Raw genomic sequence first — 22,492 nt, 5'->3', positions numbered from 1 at the left:
CTGCTTGAACTTGGGTAGCCTGGCTCCGGAGCCTGTGCTGTTACCGCCATGCGGACTATGTTGCTGCAGCAAAATGTTTCGGGCTCTACTTGCAGAATCTGCCTGCTTCTCACTGTATCTCAGCTGCTGCCACTCTGGTCTACAACACTATCAGTTCTTCCCTGCATGACTGCAATCATCCTACACCATTACAGCAATAATATTTTTACAGTCAAAAATATTTCAGCAGTCCTTAAAAACCTAAGTCAGATTACAAGAACAGTCTTTTACATGTATAACTTTCCGGTGGCTCCACACATTGGTTAGAATAGAAGCTAAAGTCCTTACAATGGATGATAAATCAACGTTCTCAAATAGAACATAATGGATATAATCCAGTTGACACTTCAGAGTCATAATGGGCCAGCAGTAACTTAAAGAATGAAATTAAACACATAAATTAAAAATACTGTAAGTAAAAAACTAAAAAAAATTTAATTCTACTATGCAAAAAACAGCATAAAGATGTGACTAGTATGGATTTCAGTGCATGCTCAATCACTTAGCTGCGTCTGCCTCTGCAACCCCATGGACTGTCGCCCACCGGACTCCTCTGTTCATGTGATTTACTAGGCAAGAATACTGGAGTGGGTTGCCGTCTTCCCCAGGGGATCTTCCTGACCCAGGGATCAAGCCCACGTCTCCTGTGTCTCCTGCACTGGCAGGCGGGTTCTTTACCACCGAGGCACCTGCGAAGCCCCATCTATCAGGTCACACAGGCCAAAGCCCAGGACTCATCCTCGACATCACCTGCCTTCTATCTGTATCCAATCCAATACCCAGTCTTGTCCATTCTTGTCCAAATTTCCATCAAAGGATAACCGTCGCCACCCATCTCTACTTATCTCTACCATCAAACTCTTAGGACAAAACCTTGTCCTCTCTCGGCTGAATTGCTCACACTGACTGCTCTGCTCTATCTGTATTCATGTTGGCCCTCAATTAAACAGAAGATTTTAATATTAAAAAAAGGAAGTCCTAAACCACCCAATCCTTACATTATTTCATTAGCTTCCCATACTCTTGAAGCATTAAGAACAAGAACCTGAACTTGGTGGACAAGGTCCGATGTGACTGGGCCTGGATCTCTCTCTAGCTTCGTCTTACAGCGTGCTCCTCCCACTCGAGACACCCTGGACTTTTTTAGGTGCTGCGACTCATCCTTTCTTCTCTCACGGTGTATGAAAAGTTATCGCTCGCTGTTTGCCTCTACAAAGGTGAGGTCACTGGCCACTGAGATCGCTGATCTTCAGCACATCCTGAAAGTGTTTCAGACCAGAGATCAAGAATGAGGGGACTCTGTGCTCTGGGAAAAACTGGCAGAACTGGCCTTCAGATAAATAAAGATACTTTTCAGGAAAAGATTTTATGATACCAATTTCCTGCATCTTTTCAGATCTAGAAAAGCACTAAAATCATTAGCAAAGACACCTGCTTCTCGTGGCCAGCAGTAACCTTCTCAAGACTAGCAGCATCGTCTGTAAAAATGTATGCTTGAATCCCCTTTTACCAAAATCACATATTTACTAACACCACCCCTCCCTTTGGAGTAATTCCTCACAGCTATCTGAGAGACGGTCTCCCAGGCTATAGTCCTCATTTTGTTCCCAAATAAAACTCAAGTCACAGCTCTGATGTGCATTTTTTCAGTCAACGTCACCATAGGATCTTTACACATGCAGTACTGCCTACTGTCCTTTCTTCAGTTCTCAGCCAGCCGTTCTGCTAGGTGCCTGACAAAATAAAGTCTCTTCCTTCATGACACTTAGGGTTAAGTCGGGAAAAGTGGTAGAGAGAAAAAAACCAGTAATCAAATAACATATTCTGAGAAAAGAGCTACAAAGAAAAAGGACAGAGTGCCTTGAGAAAAGGAATAACCTAAGGCAGAGAAACCTACTTTAGATTGGAAGGTCACAAAGTAATTCTTTGAACAGAGGCATTGAAACTGAGTTCTCAAAGACAGAAAAGGACGTTACTGCTTAACTGGGCCACAAAGGAACAGAAGTCTTATTACTGTGGGTCTCATGTGCCAACCAAATACAGAATTTGAATGATCATAACCAAGGTGAAACGACACAGTTAAGCTGACACTTCAAAAAGAGAAAAAACGCTTGTCTAGTCATTGCTTCTCAGAGCTCACGTGGGGAAAGACTGAGACTGCGTTATCCAAAACGTTTAGGAAGAAGCACAGGGATGGATGAGAGAGGGAAAGACCAGCAAACAAGAAGGGCCCCCTGCCCAGTAACCAAATGGAGTGTATGCAAGGCTTATACAAGCAGTGAGTCAGCAAAAAGCCAGGTGCCAATGGATCTTTTCTCTGCCCACTCTAAGCAGCTAGAAAACTTGGCTCTCTCTACTGGAGAGAAGAGGGGCTCAAGGACAAGGTCTGAGGTAGGCCAATAAAACAGTCACCGCACCATCCAGCGGTACTTGCCTAAGAAAGGGTGGGGAAGAGTAAACCTTCGTGCTCAGCAAAACACAAGAAACAGGATCCAACTTAAAGCAGATCAGAGCAAGGTGATTCTGATAAGATTTCACTGACCAAGTGTAACAATTTCTTTAACTTCCAATAAAACTGCTTATTCAGTCCCGTTCAGTTGCTCAGTCATGTCCGACTCTTTGTGACCCCCTGGACTGCAGCACGCTGGGCTTCCCTGTCCATCACCAACTCCTGAAGGTTGCTCAAACTCATGCTGATTAAAAAGCCCCAAATCCAGACTTCAAAATTTGCTGAAAGCAAACTCTAGATTTTAAAGAGAAAAATATCTTTTATCTTTCTTGGCGTCCATAAGTACTTCAGGGCTTCTTTCTACAACTATCTTTTCTCTAAAAAAGGCTAATATAATGTATTATCAGTAACAGAAGAAGGGCTCATAATGATGGAACTGGGTCTGGCAAATCAAAACTGTACCAACTAGAACACAAAATGGATTAAATCACAGTACAGGCAAAGAGATGAAGCACTAACCAACCACTTGACACTGAACAGCAATGATAATGAATCGAAGACAAACACCCACCAACGCACAGCTATGAAAACAGCAGACTCCAGCCTGCCTTCCTCCACCTCCACACTTACAATTCTCAGCCTATTACTGTTCCAGTGGCAACAATTAAATAAGAGTACAGAGCCTTTTTCTTCTCCACTTCAGGCTGCAGGGAAAGCTGAAAAAAAAGCGGGGGGGATTAATTATGACTGTTCAAAGCAGAAAAAGGTGATCTAATGGTTAGTGTTCTTTGCTCTGGAAATTCGTAGCTTCTACCACTTCACGGATACCTGAGAAAACCTGATGACTATTTCTGAAGGTCACAGAACTGAATGACCAGAAATAATGGCTTCCTTTCTGGCTCTCTCGGGTATCGCTTTCCATCAAATGTGAATCTGCAAAATGTTTTAGTCATTGCTAAGAGGCAATTCTACGGAGCAGATACAGAAAAGCAGAAACAACAGCAACAAAAAACAAAAAACGGGGAGGGGCCGGGGGGTGGGGCAGAGACCCGAAACATAAGCGACACATTTATCTTACCAAAGCCCCCTGTCAGGCAGTCTGCTGACTGTGCTCGCCACAGAGCTCATCCTTCATTTGTGCACTGCCAGCGCAAGCTTGGATCGCGCAAACAATCACAACCTCTTTTGGCTATAAGCTCCCAGCTTCCAAACTGCAGACGAGCTGTGGCAGTCTGTCACGGCTGCACGTACTTGGTTTCCGAGAATAACGCGGTAAATGAGGACAGCTACCACTGGGAATGCCTTCCCCCACCAACAGCCAGCCGAAATGAAGCTTCTAGTTGATCCCTGGGCTTCTCACCTTCACAGCCTCACAGAAGTGCCTTTCACAGAACAGGCAGGTACAGCCACACCACATCAACATCCCCGCATAGCCAATACCCTGCAGTGCCCTCCTCGGCCTGCGTACTGTTCCACTTCTGTCTCCCGCATCAACTCATAGAGCTTTCTACATTGGGGAGCCAGGGAGGAAGGACTCTGCGCTGAACAAACAGAAAGCTTCTGCCAAACAAGCATCCGTGTGTGAGAGTGTGTGTGTGTGTGTGTGTGTATACGCGCACGCGCGTGCCTGGGTGTGGGCACAGTTTGCTAGAGCTGAATGCAAATGAACAGTTTGAGAAGGGAGATCACAGACAGTAATCTGCTGCTCTTCTCCAAGCTGTGAGCATCTTTTATAAAAGACAAAAGCATCCACCGGGCTGGGCTTAAAGCTACAGGACGTTCATTCACCATCCACATTTGTACTCTCATTTACAACCAGAGAACAGCTCAAGGAGGTGAAAAATATTCTAAATAGGATAACACTGTTTAGGGAGCTTGGTTCCATAAAGACAAAGAAAAAACAATCTATCCATGTTTCAACAGAAGACTAAAAAGAGATTGCCAGGACAAATTTCTGTGCTTTTCTAATGTTTCTTCTCTTATTTTTCATTTTAGGTTTACAAAGTCATTTAAATGAAAACTGAGCAAAGAAAGACTTCAGAAAGACTTCTTGTCCAGAGCATGAGTCCCTGAAGTCTTTTTCACTATGGACAACAGGAAAAAAAAAAGCTTCTGAATGAAAAGCAATAAACTCTCTGAAGTTTAAGTAACATTAAAACACCACAATCGTAAACCTGAGCTCAGCTCCTGTACCATCACGTACTATTTATTGACTACTCACGATACTGCATGAAAGAACAAAATGTCTTCAAGAGACTGTTCCTGCCCTGAAAAAGTCACGTTGGGATTTACCCTAAAACAACCCATCAGGGATGTCTGTGTGATTAATTAGCACTCTTACCACAATAATCAGGTCAAATCTAAAGAGACCAACTATTCTGTGATCAAGAAAAATCTTTGTAAATTATTTATGATCACAAGAGGGATGGGAGGTTGTCAGCAGAAATTGCGAAACACTAAAGTTGAAAAAAAAAAAAAAAAAATTTAAGTGTCCTTTCAAGGGACTTCCCGGTGTTGTCTATCAGATATTTTGGAGTTATCTGATAGTATAAATTCTGCATCTTTGTCTCTGGCTAGGTTATTCTAAAATCGTAGAGATGGAAATTACCTTGTAGATAGTGTTGGTGATGAAATACAGATCAATTTTGTCTGGTAGAGAATATAAGCTTCCTTAAGTCCAATTCTCATTTTAATATCTTACTGCTTCCTAATAACTGGTGAATTAGTGAGACAAATAAAATCTCTGACATGTGTGTTCATTTTGTATGAGAGTCACAATTTTTCCTTTGAATAAAACCTTTAACATCTGAATCTGGAGCTTTTATTTTTTTTAAAGTTATGGATAGGCTTTATTATGTATTACAGAGCTATAAAATTTCAAAAATGTAGCTTTTATTTTGTAAAAAATTTAGTTAAAAATCAACTGTCTAATTCCGTCTGTTTTAATAAGGCTCTTACAAAAGACCTAAGAACCAAGAACTATTTTTAAATTTTTAAAGAGTTTTAAGAACAAAAACAAACAAACAGAATATATAATACTCTTGTGGCTCTCAAAGCCTAAAATATTTATTTTCTGCTCCTTTACAAAGAAAAAAAGAAAGCTTGCTAATCCTTGCTTCACAAATCCAGGCAGTGTATTAAAAGCAGAGACATTAGTGGGAAAAGGTCTGTATAGTCAAAGCTATGGTTTTTCCAGTAGTCATGTATGCATGTGAGAGTTGGACCATAAATAAGGCTGAGCGCTGAAGAACTGATGCTTTCAAGTTGTGGTGCTGGAGAAGGCTCTTGAGAGTCTCCTGGACTGCAAGGAGATCAAATCAGTCCATCCTAAAGGAAATCAGTCCTGAATATTCATTGGAAGGACTGATGCTGAAGCTGAAACTCCAATGCTTTGGCCACCTGATGTGAAGAGCCAATTCACTTGAAAAGATTCTGATGCTGGAGACTGAGGGCAGGAAGAGAAGTGGGCAGAAGAGGTTGAGACGGCATCATCGAATCAACAGACATGAGTTTGAGCAAACTCTGGGAGACGGTGCAAGACAGGGAAGCCTGAAGGGCTGCAGTCCACGGAGTTGCAGAGTCAGATACGACCTAGCAACTGAACAACAACAACAATCCCTGCTTTAGGTCAAAGTTAGAACATCTCAACTGGCACGGATATTTGAATAAGCGTGATCAACCTGGCAAAACAGGTGACACTGAGGATTCAATCAGCACTGAGAAGTAAAGTCACATTAGGACCCAGACAGAAGACAGGCTCCTTTACCCAAAGACACATCAGGGATATTTTATTGATAACAGAAAATGTTTCTTTTAAAAATGTCTAAAAATGTTCAAATGTTACTTTACAAAGAAACTTTTTTTTTTAGCTTTATTTATTATTTTTGGCTGTGCTGGGTCTTCGCTGCTGTGTGTGGGTTTCTCTAATGGCTATGAGTGGGCTTTTCATTGCAGTGGCTTATCCTGTTGCAGGGCATGAGCTCTAGAGTGTAGGCTCAGTGGTTGTGGCCCACAAACTCAGTTGCTCCAGGGCATGTGGGATCTTCCCCAACCAGCGATTGAACCTGTGTCCACTGGCATCCATCCATTGGATGCTTAACCACTGGACCACCAGAAAAGTCCCAAAGAAACTGTTTAAAACTGTTTTTCATTGACTAGTTTTCAGACTTCTCAACACTGATTAAAGTTTACTGAATATGCCCTTAGAAAGAAACAAAGGTGAACACAAGTTTTACTAGAATCTAATTTATGAAATAGTATAAATACAATAATCTGGAAATAAAACAAAAATAATAACAAAAAACCTAATAAATTAAGAATTTATCTGACAAGAAAATATTTTTTCCCTCAGTAATACAAACCTACAACAGTATTTTTACTGTGTTCAACACTGTTGAGTACTGGGGGGAATGCTGAAAATTTATAGGAAATAGATTTTATCCTTCTAAAAAACTCTGGGGAAAAAATGCCTTTTAAAAATTTCTTTGTTATACAACATTTCAAATATGTGTAAAAGTAGAGAGGATACTGAATCCTATACACTTTATCCAGCATTAATTATTAACTCATGGCTGGTCTTTCCTTCCTCCCATGCAATGATTTGGAAGAAAGTCCCAGACAAAAGATATCCTTAACACAAACCTAAACATAAATACTAATTCTAGAGGCTTTGCTTTATTATTAAAACCTATCTCAGCTGTAAGACCTCATGGACACTACTTTATTTTTTGGACAAAATGCCTAAAGTTCTTCCTCTCTTTCACCCTTTGCGATACTTCATGAAGGATCCACTGGGGAAAAACGTCCAAAGACGGAGGAACTTTGTTCTGTAAGGCATCTAATTTGACTGACCTTCTTGATGCTGATGCCTGATTACTAGCTGGATAAATTTTTCCCAAAGTGGCCAAAGATGGGGAAAGGAAAGCTAAATCGAGGAAGAAAAATGATAAATCTAATAAATCAGTTACTGTCTGTAATAGCAGAAAGCAGAGGATAGATTTGCAAGGGCGGCACTAAAGTCAAGATCTGTTGCAACAGCTGGCCGTGCATTTCTCAAGGAGTCTCTTTTCTTGTCCTCCTCCAGCAGGTTACAGGTTCACCTAAAGTCCTTAACAGTAGTAAGCTCCCACTGGGATTCAGTAAGAGGGAGGTTTTGTTTGACTTCAGCAGCTTTCTCTATGCAAAAGCAACCCCTCATAACCAGCCAGTGGGTGGGGGAGCAGAAAAGTGACAAAGAAAGTAACTGTAAAGGAGTTTAAAATCTTTTGAGATTAGTATAGTCATATGAACCTCTAAATAAGGCAAGTGCTTTCTTTTACTGCTTAGAACCAATTAGTTCAGAAAGGAGAGCAACAGAATTAGTGCCAAAGCCAATACCAGAATATGAGGTTTTAAGAAAAGAATATAGGCACCCGCCTTCTTTAGATATTAACCAGGTTACCTGCCTTGCTATTCAAAACAATTAACTGACAACGTGCAATTCTGATCCAAAAAGGATGTCCTAGAGACATTTCCATGACTAGTGTCAACATTTAATGTATGACAAATACGAAGCCAAATATTCACGTCCTTTGGCCCAAGTGTGTTTACGGTAAATAGGAACAGTGTGTAAGTGAAGAACAAGTCTTGCTGAGGTCAAAGACTCACATCAGGATCAGTTCAGTTCAGTCGCTCAGTCGTGTCCGACTCTCCGCGACCCCATGAATCACAGCACGCCAGGCCTCCCTGTCCATCGCCAACTCCCGGAGTTCACTCAAACTCATGTCCATCGAGTCGGTGATGCCATCCAGCCATCTCATTCTCTGTTGTCCCCTTCTCCTCCCGCCCCCAATCCCTCCCAGCATCAGACTCTTTTCCAGTGAGTCAACTCGTCGCATGAGGTGGCCAAAGTATTGGAGTTTCAGCTTTAGCATCAGTCCTTCCAATGAATGCCCAGGATGGATCTCCTTTAGAATGGACTGGTTGGATCTCCTTGCAGTCCAAGGGACTCTCAAGAGTCTTCTCCAGCATCACAGTTCAAAAGCATCAATTTTTCAGCGATCAGCTTTCTTCACAGTCCAACTCTCACATCCACACGTGACCACGGGAAAAACCATAGCCTTGACTAGACAGACCTTGGTTGGCAAAGTAATGTCTCTGCTTTTTAATATACTATCTAGGTTGGTCATAACTTTCTTTCCAAGGAGCAAGCGTCTCTCAATTTCATGGCAGCAGTAGTATACTTATCATTATAATCACAGAGGGGAAAAGGAAGAAGACAAGGAAGATAACAGGACATCTTCTACCAAAGTCAATAAATATGTTCCAACAAAGAAAGTATAGAGAATTAATGTCCCTTCAGATACTAATTTACTAAAAATGTTTAATTGAAGCACAGCAGAGTTACAATGTTGTGTCAGCTTCTAGTGTTCAGCAAAGTGATTTAGTTGTATATATATATATATTCTTTTTCATATTCTTTTCCATTATGGTTTATTTCAGCTTACAGTGTAGGCTCAATAAATGTCCAGTGAATTAATCCATAAGAAATAAGAATATAACATCATATCACCTCAAATACATGCTTATGTTATATTTAAATCTACAGATAATTGTGGCTAGTTTCTGAATTGGAATCTTCCATTTTTAATGTTTTACAGAGACACCTCTGATTGCTGGACAGTGTTTGCTTATGAATTAATTTTAGCCCTTTAAGGATTGCCTTAGTTTCTGATATTCCACAGGCACATAAAAAGCAGAGTTACAACATTTTTCTTCTCCACAGAATTCCAAGCCAGAGTTGTAAGAGACCTTAGAAGATAGTTTCTGTGTATGCTCAGTCATGTCCAGCTCTTTGCGACCCCATGGACTCAGCCCATCAGGCTCCTCTGTCCGTGGGATTTTCCAGGCAAGAATACTGGAGTGGATTGCCATTTCCTACTTCAGGGAATCTTCCCAGCCCAGGGACTGAACCTGCGTCTCCTGTATTGGCAGGTGGATTCTTTACCCCTTTATCACCTTGGAAGCTCCAAAAGATAGTCTACCCAATATTTAAGTGAAATTTACTAGAAATGGGGGTGAAATCATTCACAATTAAAATTTGGAGACAAATTTCTCATATAAGACTAAGAAGCAATAACTATAGTAGACCTCTGTTCTCAAGCCATTACTTAGAAAATCAATATGGAACTGTCTCTAGTTTGTTCTTGACTTTGGCACACTCAGGGAAAAAAACATATTCCATCTTCCCAAGAATATTTTCTGACAAAATTACTTTTTATCTTCTAATGATTTGATAAAAATTAATTTTTCAAACTATGTTACAGTCAGATTAATTTTAACTTTACAGTTTAGATGACTGTTAAGACTTTACAAAGAGGGCTGAGCACTGAAGAATTGATGCTTTTAAACTGTGGTGTTGAAGAAGACTCTTGAGGGTCCCCTGGACTGCAAGGAGATCAAACTAGTCAATTTTAAAGGAAATCAGTCCTGAATATTCCTTGGAAGGACTGATGCTGAAGCTGAAACTCCAATACTCTGGCCACTGATGTGAAGAACTGATTCATTGGAAAAGACCCTGACTGCTGGGAAAGATTGAAGGCAGGAGAAGGGGACGACAGAGGATGAGATAGTTGGATGGCATCACCGACTCAATGGACATGAGTTTGAGCAAGCTCCAAGAGTTGGTGATGGATAGGGAAGCTTGGCATGCTGCAGTCCACGGGGTCACAAAGAATCGGACATGACTGAGTGACTGAACTGAACTGAAGGCTTTATATGGTATTATAGAATTTGCAGCCCTTTAATCTAGGGAGTAGGAAAGGAAAAGTCCTAATTAAAATTTCTAACAACTCGGTGCTTTTTCTTGCACGTTAAGGGGAAAACTTTAAAAAATTTGCTCATGACCAATTGATAACAAATGTTCTTTTGGTGGCTTTTTGTAAACAAAATTGAGATGGGAATATTGTTAGTCATCTCTCCTATTCTTTTCAACTACTAGGAGCTCTGTTTTCACTCAGGGTGTTTTATGTTGTAATTATATCAACAACAATGTTTCTGTTATAACATCCTAATGTTAGGGTAATAATAATGATGCTGTTTTTCCAGAGTTTTAATTTCAAAGAATGACTAGGACAACCTAATTCTTAGAATGTATTGGAACAGAACAAGAGCTTTGTCTGATTTAGGTTCATTAAGACATTCTAGGAATCAGTGAACTAAAATGGACTGGAATGGGTGAATTTAACTCGGATGACCATTATATCTACTACTGTGGGCAGGAATCCCTTAGAAGAAATGGAGTAGCCATCATGGTCAACAAAAGAGTCCGAAATGCAGTACTTGGATGCAATCTTAAAAATGACAGGATGATTTCTGTTCGTTTCCAAGGCAAACCATTCAATATTACAGTAATCCAGGCCTATGCCCCAACCAGTAATGCTGAAGAAGCCGAAGTTAATCGGTTCTATGAAGACCTACAAGACCTTTTAGAACTAACACCCAAAAAAGATGTCCTTTTCATTATAGGGGACTGGAATGCAAAAGTAGGAAGTCAAGAAACACCTGGAGTAACTGGCAAATTTGGCCTTGGAGCACGGAATGAAGCAGGGCAAAGGCTAATAGAGTTTTGTCAAGAGAATGCACTGGTCATAGCAAACACCCTCTTCCAACAACACAAGAGAAGACTCTACACATGGACATCACCAGATGGTCAACACCGAAATCAGATTGATTATATTCTTTGCAACCAAAGATGGAGAAGCTGTATACAGTTAGCGAAAACAAGACCAGGAGCTGACTGTGGCTCAGATCATGAACTCCTTATTGCGAAGTTCAGACTTAAATTGAAGAAAGTAGGGAAAACCACTAGACCATTCAGATATGACCTCAATCAAATCCCTTATGATTATGCAGTGGAAGTGAGAAATAGATTTAAGGGACTAGATCTGATTGATAGAGTGCCTGATGAACTCTGGACGGAGGTTCGTGACATTGTACAGGAGACAGGGACCAAGACCATCCCCATGGAAAAGAAATGCAAAAGAGCGAAATGGCTGTCCGAGGAGGCCTTACAAATAGCTGTAAAAAGAAGAGAGGCGAAAAGCAAAGGAGAAAAGGAAAGATATAAGCATCTGAATGCAGAGTTCCAAAGAATAGCAAGGAGAGATAAGAAAGCCTTCCTCAGTGATCAATGCAAAGAAATAGAGGAAAACAACAGAATAGGAAAAACAAGAGACCTCTTCAAGAAAATTAGAGATTCCAAGGGAACTTTTCATGCAAAGATGGGCTCGATAAAGGACAGAAATGGTATGGACCTAACAGAAGCAGAAGATATTAAGAAGAGGTGGCAGGAATACACAGAAGAACTGTACAAAAAAGATCTTCACGACCAAGATAGTCACGATAATGTGATCACTGACCTAGAGCCAGACATCTTGGAATGTGAAGTTAAGTGGGCCTTAGAAAGCATCACTACGAACAAAGCTAGTGGTGGTGATGGAATTCCAGTTGAGCTATTTCAAGTCTTGAAAGATGATGCCGTGAAAGTGCTGCACTCAATATGCCAGCAGATTTGGAAAACTCAGCAGTGGCCACAGGACTGGAAAAGGTCAGTCTTCATTCCAATCCCAAAGAAAGGCAATGCCAAAGAATGCTCAAACTACCGCACAATTGCACTCATCTCACACGCTAGTAAAGTCATGCTCAAAATTCTCCAAGCCAGGCTTCAGCAGTATGTAAACCGTGAACTCCCAGATGTTCAAGCAGGTTTTAGAAAAGGCAGAGGCACCAGAGATCAAATTGCCAACATCCGCTGGATCATGGAGAAAGCAAGAGAGTTTCAGAAAAACATCTATTTCTGCTTCATTGACTATGCCAAAGCCTTTGACTGTGTGGATCACAATAAACTGTGGAACATTCTGAAAGAGATGGGAATCCCAGACCACCTGACCTGCCTCTTGAGAAACCTGTATGCAGGTCAGGAAGCAACAGTTAGAACCGGTCATGGAACAACAGACTGGTTCCAAATAGGAAAAGGAGTGCGTCAAGGTTGTATATTGTCACCCTGCTTATTTAACTTATATGCAGAGTACATCATGAGGAACGCTGGGCTGGAAGAAGCACAAGCTGGAATCAAGATTGCTGGGAGAAATATCAATAACCTCAGATATGCAGATGACACTACCCTTATGGCAGAAAGTGAAGAGGAACTCAAAAGCCTCTTGATGAAAGTCAAAGAGGAGAGTGAAAAGGTTGGCTTGAAGCTCAACATTCAGAAAACAAAGATCATGGCATCTGGTCCCATCACTTCATGGGAAATAGATGGGAAAACAGTGGAAACAGTGTCAGACTTTGTTTTTTTGGGCTCCAAAATCACTGCAGATGCTGATTGCAGCCATGAAATTAAAAGACGCTTGCTCCTTGGAAGGAAAGTTATGACCAACCTTGATAGTATATTAAAAAGCAGAGACATTACTTTGCCGACCAAGGTCCGTCTAGTCAAGGCAATGGTTTTTCCCGTGGTCATGTATGGATGTGAGAGTTGGACTGTGAAGAAAGCTGATCGCCGAAGAATCGATGCTTTTGAACTGTGGTGTTGGAGAAGACTCTTGAGAGTCCCTTATACTGCAAGGAGATCCAACCAGTCCATTCTAAAGGAGATCAATCCTGGATGTTCATTGGAGGGACTGATGCTAAAGCTGAAACTCCAATACTTTGGCCACCTCATGAGACGAGTTGACTCACTGGAAAAGACTCTGATGCTGGGAAAGGTTGGGGGCGGGAGGAGAAGGGGACGACGGAGAATGAGATGGCTGGATGGCATCACCGACTCTGTGGACATGAGTTTGAGTGTACTCCGGGAGTTGGTGATGGACAGGGAGGCCTGGCGTGCTGTGATTCATGGGGTCGCGGAGAGTCGGACACGACTGAGCGACTGAACTGAACTGAACTGAACTGAACTGAAGATCCCTCTAGGTAAAGACTTCCTTTTTGCTATAGGATCTAAATTACTTTGAGTTAAGAGATTGCCAGAGAACCTACTCACAGCATTTCTAATTCAGTTCTTTGGTTTGTTTTATCTTTAATTGAAAATGGTGTTAAGAACAGCTGACCTTTCCATAAATCACATAAATATGGTACAGCTGAATCATATAATGTGGTGACTTCTGCTTTACATCTGAGAATACCACTGAATTCCAACTTTACAGCTCAAAATTTTAATTACTCTTTTCAGCTGCTTGACATCTTCAACCCTGACTAAGCATAGCAATGTCATTAGTGACGGATTAATGAAGGGGTTGAAGAGGACCGGAAGCACTTTGCAGCAATCCATCAGAGACCGTGTTCCAGGATGGTGTTTATCCAAGTTAGTAATCTTTACTCTTTCATTCACTGACTCAGTTATGAATAATCAATTATAATTTCCTCCCCTCAAAAGATACCATGAAAAACTCTGTTAAATGTACTGCTGAAATCTAAATATCCTGTCTTCAGAACATCTCTACTACTATAGTAAACCTATTAAAACAGGAAATGAGCTTAGTCTAAGGATAATCAAGCTCAGAAAATATGTTTAGTGCCTTCCCTATGGGCTTCTTTTACAAAGTACTTATTTACATATGCCTGGCAACCCACTCCAGTGTTCTTGCCTGGAGAATCCCATGGACAGGGGAGCCTGGTGGGCTGCTATGGGGTCGCACAGAGTTGGACACGACTGAAGCGACTTAGCAGCAGCAGCAGCAACCACTGGTCTGGAGAAGGCAATGGCACCCCACTCCAGTACTCTTGCCTGGAGAATCCCAGGGACGGCGGAGCCTGGTGGGCTGCAGTCTATGGGGTCGCACAGTCCGACACGACTGAAGCGACTCAGCAAAAGCAGCAGCAGCAACCACTGGTCTGGCGTGCTGCGATTCATGGGGTCGCAAAGAGTCGGACACGACTGAGCGACTGAACTGAACTGAACCACTGGTCTGGAATAGTAACAATTTAATGCTAAGGAGACTGAAAATTTGTCTATTTTTCAAAGAATTAATAGCAGCCAGAAAATATTTCTGTACCCTTAATTTTAACATTAATGAAAAACGGAAGCATGAACTTAAATTTTTATCTTAAGACAGTTAGTGTCTTAGCAACTTTGGATCAAGCAAAATGTTTAGAATACATATATACACCATATGGTTATACTCATTTCACTGTACTTTTTTCTTTTATTTCAAATTCCTATTAATTTGTAGGCCACTGAGATTTGTGCTTGTGCTCAGTCATTGAGTCATGTCCAACTCTTTGCAACCCCATGGACTAGACAAGCCATGATCCTTTTCCATGTAATTTTCCAGGCAAGAATACTGGAGTGGGTTGCCATTCCCTTTTCCAGGGGATCTTCCTGACCCAGGGATTGAACCTGCATCTCCTGCATTGGCAGGAGGATTCTTTACCACTGAGCCACCTGGGAAGCCCAGGCCATAGAGATCAACCTCATGTAAATTAAGATATGTGACTCTCACTGAAGGAAGATTTTGTTCCAGCAAAATAATGTGCAAATTAAGGATTTAATATAGAATAAAATGACTAGATAAAGGAATTTAGAATGAATTCTTTTGAAAGTAAATAATTACCCTATCCAGAGTTAGAAAACTGTCTAAATCCAGATTTTCCTCTGTACTAGCAGTACTAGTTTAAGTCCAGTAAACTCCTTCATTTATCTTCTATAAGTAGTTTGTAACTGAGTAACAATCAGTTAAGAAATTGCTTTTTAACTCTATTGACTGCCTAGAAACAGAAAAATAAGATTGAGACTGGTTTCTCTGACCATTTCTGAGAGTCATAGGAAAACACATCACTTTATTTTTAAAACTAATCTATACATGTCTATACACATATATTCTGAAATGTCCTAAAATCTAATGATCTTGAGAAGCTGTCTTGTGAAATAGCCTTATTTTACAAGTGAGGAATAAAAGCTCTGACATGTAAACTGAATCCCCACGTTCCCATCTGGTTCTGGCAGGACTGGGATTACAGCCCATACCTCTCCAACGTACTCCTCATTTACTCATTAGGCTTATTACCTGTTGTCATCTTCCCCAACTAGAATGGAAGCTGCATGAGGGCAGAGAGCCATGTCAACTCCCAAACTCTGACAGAAAACAGATTCTCCAACAACTGTTTGTTCAGTGAACAAATGATCAGTCTACACCACCCTCTGTTTCAGACAGGATATACTGGAATTCTGGCATACAGTAATTTCTGGCATGAATTAAAATAATCAATGATGAATGTTCTTAAGCATTAAGTCAGAGTTCTCAAGCTATTTTTCTTCTCACAGTCTTAAGGGATGTAAAACATTCTCCGGAGGAGGAGAAGGAAAGCACTTTGAACACTGGGAGTAGAGAGAAGCTGCACTGCGAAACAGTCTTCTGATGCCCTGTCATACAATTCTCATCCACTATTGAAATCACTGTTCTAGCGATTCCTTTCGAATGAAATGTCAATTACAAAGAAATCCCACAATTACAAAATAATGTGGGCAGATCTTTGCATTGTTCTATAGGCATTGTTCCTAGGGAATCTGACCTTTATGTAGCACTCTGAGCCCCATGAAACTATGAGAGTTGGTCAAGCAGCAGTTGAGATGGGAGGGGAGTTTTATCATTTGAAAGTTCACCATTTAATAAAGTGACAGTCCAATGTAAATAACAACTGTTTAAATGATATAGATAGCATCTGTACTGAACCAAATAATTATCACCATAAATTCTGGGCATTTGTACAGAAAATCAAGGCAATTTATATAGATGTGTGCTGTTGCACGGTTATTAAGGAAGGAAAAAGCAAATTATTCATCTTTTTTTTTTAATTTTTTTATTTTCAAATTATTCATCTTTAAGTCAACATCTGGGAATATTATCTTGTGTAATATTTAAAACACAAATATAACTTCAATATATAAGCAATGCATTCTGTAATATCCCAAGACTCTCCAGTTCTTTCCTAGAATCAGATATGTTTTCCCCTCTAGAGTTTTGTGCCTTTAAAATGTTTATCCTGCAGTTTTCATAAAGTGTATTGCAACCTCATGCAAAGAGGTTATACATAAACCCCTATCTACAGCAGTTTGATGTATCCAGAGAGTCATATGAAGAACTTCAGAAGCATAGAGCAAGTACCTCTTTTCTGAACATTTTAATCATTGTTTCAATGAGAGGCTCCTTGTGGCTCAGCTGGTAAAGAATACCCCTACAATGCGGGAGACCTGGGTTCGATCCCTGGGTTGGGAAGATCCCCTGGAGAAGGGAAAGGCTACCCACTCCAGTATTCTGGCCTGGAGAATTCCATGGACTGTAAGTCCATGAGGTCGCAAAGAGTCGGACACAACTGAGCAACTTTCACTTTTGCAGATTTGATGAATACTTTGGGTCAGTGAGAGACACGGGTAGAGAAGCAAGTTTAATCTAAAATTATTCACTCAGGTACTAAGTGATTTTGGCAAGCTTTTCTCTACTCATGGATTAAGACAATAAATAGACAAAACAACATCAGTTAAAAATATTCAGATTACATTTTATGTTTCCTCCCCTTTTTGGACTGTCAATAATGAAGAAAAAGGAGTTAACTTCTGTTTTACTATCAGTCTCCACCCCCTATCCTTTCAGGGCTGGCCTATGAATTCTTTTCTTCTGAACACCCCATTCAACCTGGGATTGCATTCTTAATAAAACATAGATAAGGAAACTGACCTTTTATAACCTCAGAACAAACAGAGATGTGCCAGGGTTTTAAAATCCAAGATACAGAACAAACAACAGGAAAAAAAGGCGGGGGGCACAGAGCAGAGGTACAAATCTGTTAATAAAGCTGGCCTTTAAAGTGATCAACCACAATGAACAGGAGAGTGACTTAACATCAAACTTCAGAGTGAAAAATCTATTTGGATCTTAAATACAGTGGCTCGCAAGAAACAATAATACACATCAGCTTTAGGATCAGGTAAAACTGTACAGAATCTGTGTGCTTCAGCATGTATCTCTTAGAAAAGATCTATGTATTATTTATAAACCCACAACACAAAAAAAAATCACGGTAAACTACAGCTGTCAGCTACATTTTGTACTCCTGTCTGTGGATGAGATGTGAAAATGGTGGATTCACTGTGAAGGTGGATCACCCTCCCATCCAGTTGAATCTCAGGGACTTGCTCCACTGATCCTGAGGCATAGTACCAAAATATGTGCACACTGCTTTACAATTCAGAAAATTGCCAAGTCTTTGGGAAAAATACACGAAAAACAAGTAGCTGAGTAATAAGAACCGTTTTGTTTTTTTAATGTGAGAAATATTTCAAATGGCTTTAATCCAAATTCTTATTGGTTATGCATGCCTGGTATCTTCAAATTTAACCCAAGCTTTCCCCAAGATGCCAAAGGCAAAGGAAACTCTCGTTCTCTGAAGAAAACACTTATTTTTGGAGAACTACTTAGCCTGAGAGAGTGAGGATGACATTTACTCTGCACTGAAGCAGCCCCGTCATACGGCAGAACAGGACACTCTGGTATCATCTGAGCATGCCCACACAGCCAAAGAACACTCTGTGCGTTCTACCTAAATACCTAGGGGTAAAATGAACAACTAGGAAACACACAATACGCCTCTCCATTACTGCCACCTCACACAAGTCAGTCCCAAAATAGCAAATACCCGGGGCTGAGATCTACTGCTAAAAAATGCTAAGTTTCAGCAGCTCAAAACGTTTCCTATGTCTGTCTCAGCCACCAGCCCCCACTTAAAGCTGTAGAATTATAAGATTAAGGAAGAGATTTGAGGAAAAAAAAGACAGATACACACACATATACAACATACGGTTTCCGAGGAGAGTGAGGGTTCCATGCTTGTGAGGGAGAAGGAGGAGGAATATGCCAAAGAACCCTCGGGTTTCTCCCAGATTTGAACATGCTGTACTGTGGCATGAGGTCAGCAGAGACTGACTCCAGCCCTGTGAGGCTGAATTCTACCCTGACAAAGCAGGATCACTGTAATATGAAGCAAGAGGACCCAGGGCATGTTGGCTGCTGTACAGAGTGGCTGTTCTAGAAAGTAATGGCAATTCTAAAACAAGGGATCTATGCTGTCACATGAGGTGATCTTCAGCCCAGTTAAGCAATAAGCACCCAAAATACTCTGAATCCCAAACCCAGGCAGCTCAAAACATTAGGAGAAAACTTTGTTCCTCAAACCTATTTTGTGTCTGGAGGAAAGGAGCAGAAAGTGGGAAATTCAAAGAACTATTGGTTACTTTGTTTTGTATCACTAATAATATCCAGATTCTATTCTAAATGAGGTACAGTCGTTTGGACACTGTGACCTAGCCGAGGAGCCCCCAGACTTTTCTATGACTTTACAGGGAAGACAGGAGAATGTTCTGAAAAAGTATTTTTGGTGTTAGACATATGCTGAAACTGAAGAGATGGTTTAAAAACCTAATTTCTCCCAAATACCCAAAAGGCGGAGGATGCTGCAGACCTAAGGCACATTACCATTTCTTTTTAGGTCACCAAGAACTTACAGAACTGCACTGTTAGAAATTTTTCCCTGAAATAAGGGGAACACACACATACAAATCATAAATAGAAAAAGGAACCAGGAGATGGAATTTCCGTCAGACAAAAACATAGGACAAACAATGCAGACAACCCTCTCCATTCTGCGGTCTCCCTTATATTCTGGAAGTTTTACTCTAGACCAGAAGGGACCCAATCATTTTATCATTCTCAAAAAGACAAAACTCTGATGAAAAGAATGGACTCCGGATTAGTGGTGGGGTCAGGTGTGACTATCAGGGGAGTCTCCCGGAGTGATGGAGCACGAGAACACGCACAGGCACACCCAAACTCAGCACACAGCATCAGCTTTCCCTCAGCCGCCTCCCAAGTCCTCTGAATCCCAGTTCTGCCATTTCTGAGATGCATGGCAACATAAATGAAAACAGCTCAGACCTCGGCGACTTCTGGGACTCTCATTTCATCTTCAAGCGCTTCAGGCCGCCTCACCTAAAGCATGGGCCCCATGCACGTTAGTTCCCTTTCTTACTTTTATTTCCATCACAGATCTGTTCTCACAGACACCAATCACCACGGATTTCTACGCAGAAACTGAAAGTTTGCAAATCAGAATGTGAGTTCAAAGTTCTGTGCTTCCCCTGTGCCAGCTGACGACATCGCCAACAGCCACACTGCATCGGGGAGAAGCATGTCTGCTGCTTATTCATTCAGCAGCAGCAAAGGCGAACAACTCAAGCCTGAACTCTGTACTTGTCGTCAAGAAGATAATGGCACAGGACAAATCAATGAATAAAAGCTGTTCTGTTCTCTTCTTGGGCTCTTTTATGGTCCTGTACTCTTTTTAATCTTATCTGAGATGGTGCGAAGTCGCTTCAGTAGTGTACGACTCTTTGCGACGCCATGGACTGCACCCTGCCAAGTTCCTCTGTCCATGGGATTCCCCAGGCAAGAATACTTGAGTGGGGTGCTGTGCCCTCCTCATTGGTCTTATACATCCAAATAATATTTCTCAACTCTACCAGGGAAAGGACAAGAAGTGTGGAAAGAGCAGAACAATCAGAGCTATGAAGCACTCAGGATCTGCTTAGTTTCACATTTGGAAATGAATCACAGGCACTTTACGGGTAGGGTGAGAAGGGTCTTCAAAGGGTATGAATATGAGAAAATCAATTCAAGTAAAAAAGTAAAAAATTCTAAGAAGTAACATCTTCATGGTCCAAAGCAAAGTCTGCCCGTCTCCACAAGCTGTGGTACTGTTTTGCCCTCTGGTACTTACCTCTGCTCCCCACTCAGACATCATTACCTCACTGCTGCTCTGTCCCCACTCTGCTTCCTGAAGAAAAATGTCCAGGACTCCAGCAGACACATGGATAAACTCTTATATGACTGTGCTTCAGAACATTTCGCTCTTCCGGGACTTACCAGTTAGTCAAACGGAATTTACCTTTGCCCTTATTAACATGGGGTTCTGTTCCACCTCACCACTGAGATCACTAATCTCAGGACCAATCACCCCTTTGGAATTCCATCTTGAGCTTTCATGTCTAAGAAATTAAATCTCACTGGCGCTACCCTATTCCCTCCCCCTCCCACCAGGATCTAGTATACTGTCTTTCAAGCCAAAGTAAAGGTGGTATAAAGAAATCAAGCAAAACAACATGAGAACTGACTCCACTGATCACTGACTGTCCAACTTTCATAACCACTGAAGTCAGTTTCTCCATCACAATAAGGATAGAGCGCGCCTTTCAGCACACGTTTCTGAGCACTGACACACAGATTATCAGACACTGCTGCTACAGTGAATAAACCCAAATTTCAAGAATAATCTCTTCTATGTATGTGGCTCTTTACAAAAGTTTTCAAAGCAATTAATGTGACATAATCTCCATTTTACAAAAAAGGAACTTGAGATTTGCACAATTCCTGAATATGGTAGGGCCTCAGTAAATATTAGTGACTACTCTGAAGGTTGACTTATTCAAGATTACACAACTGGGGTGGGTTAGGATTAGAACCAAGGAATTCTGACTCTTCCCTAACATTCTTTCCACTATTCTGCCATTCTGTTATTTGCCTCTATTTCTGTGCTTCTGTGTTTATTTGGAGGAAATAAAATTATAAATTATATTTCTCATGCTCTCTGTCATTTATTATTTCTATATTGGCTTTCTTTAGCTTATATATATATTTTACATACTCAAACTTTCCAAGTTTCTCTATACATTCATCCTAATAAACTGAAGTTTCCATGACTTATTTCAGCAAAATAAACTGAGATCATTTAGTCATTCCTTGGTAGACTTCTAATACTACAACTTCACTCTCTATTTCCAATACTGTAATTTCTCCTGAGCAAATGTCTCATCTTTTGGTTTCCAACTGTCTACCACACGGAAAGGACTCTCTGATCTAAATAGTTTGACCTCACACTCTTCACATAATTTACCTAGAAGCCAGATCAGAATTCTTTCATTTCTGTCATTTACATCTCTCTTCATAAAGCAATGCTTAAGAATAATTTCCTTTGCCAAGAAGACTCATGGTCTTTTCAACAAATGATACCAACACAAGTAGCTATCAACATACAAAAGAATGAAGTTGGACTCTTCCTCACAAAATATAAAAGATTAACTCAAAATGAATCAAGAATCTAAATGTAAGACCTAAAACTATGGGTGTAAATCTTCACGACCTTGGATTTACTCAATGGTTTCTTAGATGTGACACCAAAACCATAAGCCATAAAAGAAAAAAGCTAAAACAGCCACAACAAACTTCAAAGTGTACCACTAAAAACATGAAAAGACAACCCACCGAAAGGGGAAAAACTTTTGGCAAATCATAAGCTTTATAAGGGACTTGTACATGGAATATATAAAGAACCATTACAACTAAATGTTAGCGAGAAAACCCAAATGGGCAAAGGCCCTGAACAGACACTTCTCAGTAGAAGACTGACAAATGGCCAAAATGTACATAAAAAGATGCTCAACATCATTAGCCTTTAGGGGAATACAAATCAAAACCACAACGAAATACCACTGCACACCTAGCTAGGATGACTATAATAAAAAAGACAGATAGTAACTAGAATTGGTGAGAATGCAGAGAAAATGGAACCCTCCTAGACTGCTGGTGGGGATGTAACATGCTCCATGGTAAACAGTTCCCTCAAACGATTAAACAGTCACCATATGATTCAACAAACCACTTAGAGGTACATGCCCAAGAGAAATAAAGACAAATGTCCACAGAAAAACTTGTACCTAGACATTCACAACAGTATTATTCATGAAAAAAGGAGAAGCAACTCAAATGTCCATCAACTGATGAATGATATATAAAATGTGATATTCATATAATGGAATATTACCTGGCAATAATAAGGAAATACTGATAAATAACATACAGTATAATCTTGAAAAGAGAATGCTAGGTTAAAGAAGCCAGTCACAAAGGATCATATATT

At 40.6% G+C, this 22,492-nt stretch overlaps 1 protein-coding gene across 6 annotated transcripts in view; it reads right to left on the bottom strand.

Moving 5' to 3' along the window:
* TMCC1 (transmembrane and coiled-coil domain family 1) overlaps positions 1–22,492 on the bottom strand; it is a 167,003-nt gene that overhangs the window by 30,112 nt on the left and 114,399 nt on the right. Inside the window, exon 1 of one of the 6 annotated variants that reach the window (XM_055413520.2) lies at positions 3,849–7,299. The exons of the other annotated variants lie outside the window; for them this stretch is intronic. Within the exon in view, the coding sequence (XP_055269495.1) occupies positions 3,849–3,911 (63 nt within the window). The 5' untranslated portion in view covers positions 3,912–7,299. Of the gene's footprint in view, positions 1–3,848; positions 7,300–22,492 lie in introns of those variants that run through there. 6 annotated transcript variants of the gene reach the window in all.

The sequence above is a fragment of the Moschus berezovskii genome, chromosome 24 (assembly GCF_049115385.1).
Source record: "Moschus berezovskii isolate FMDL1 chromosome 24, NW_MosBer_1.0, whole genome shotgun sequence".
Taxonomy (NCBI): Eukaryota; Metazoa; Chordata; class Mammalia; order Artiodactyla; family Moschidae; genus Moschus; species Moschus berezovskii.
The sequence above is the reverse complement of the archived record's forward strand: the minus strand, read 5'-3'. Positions and strand labels throughout refer to the sequence as shown.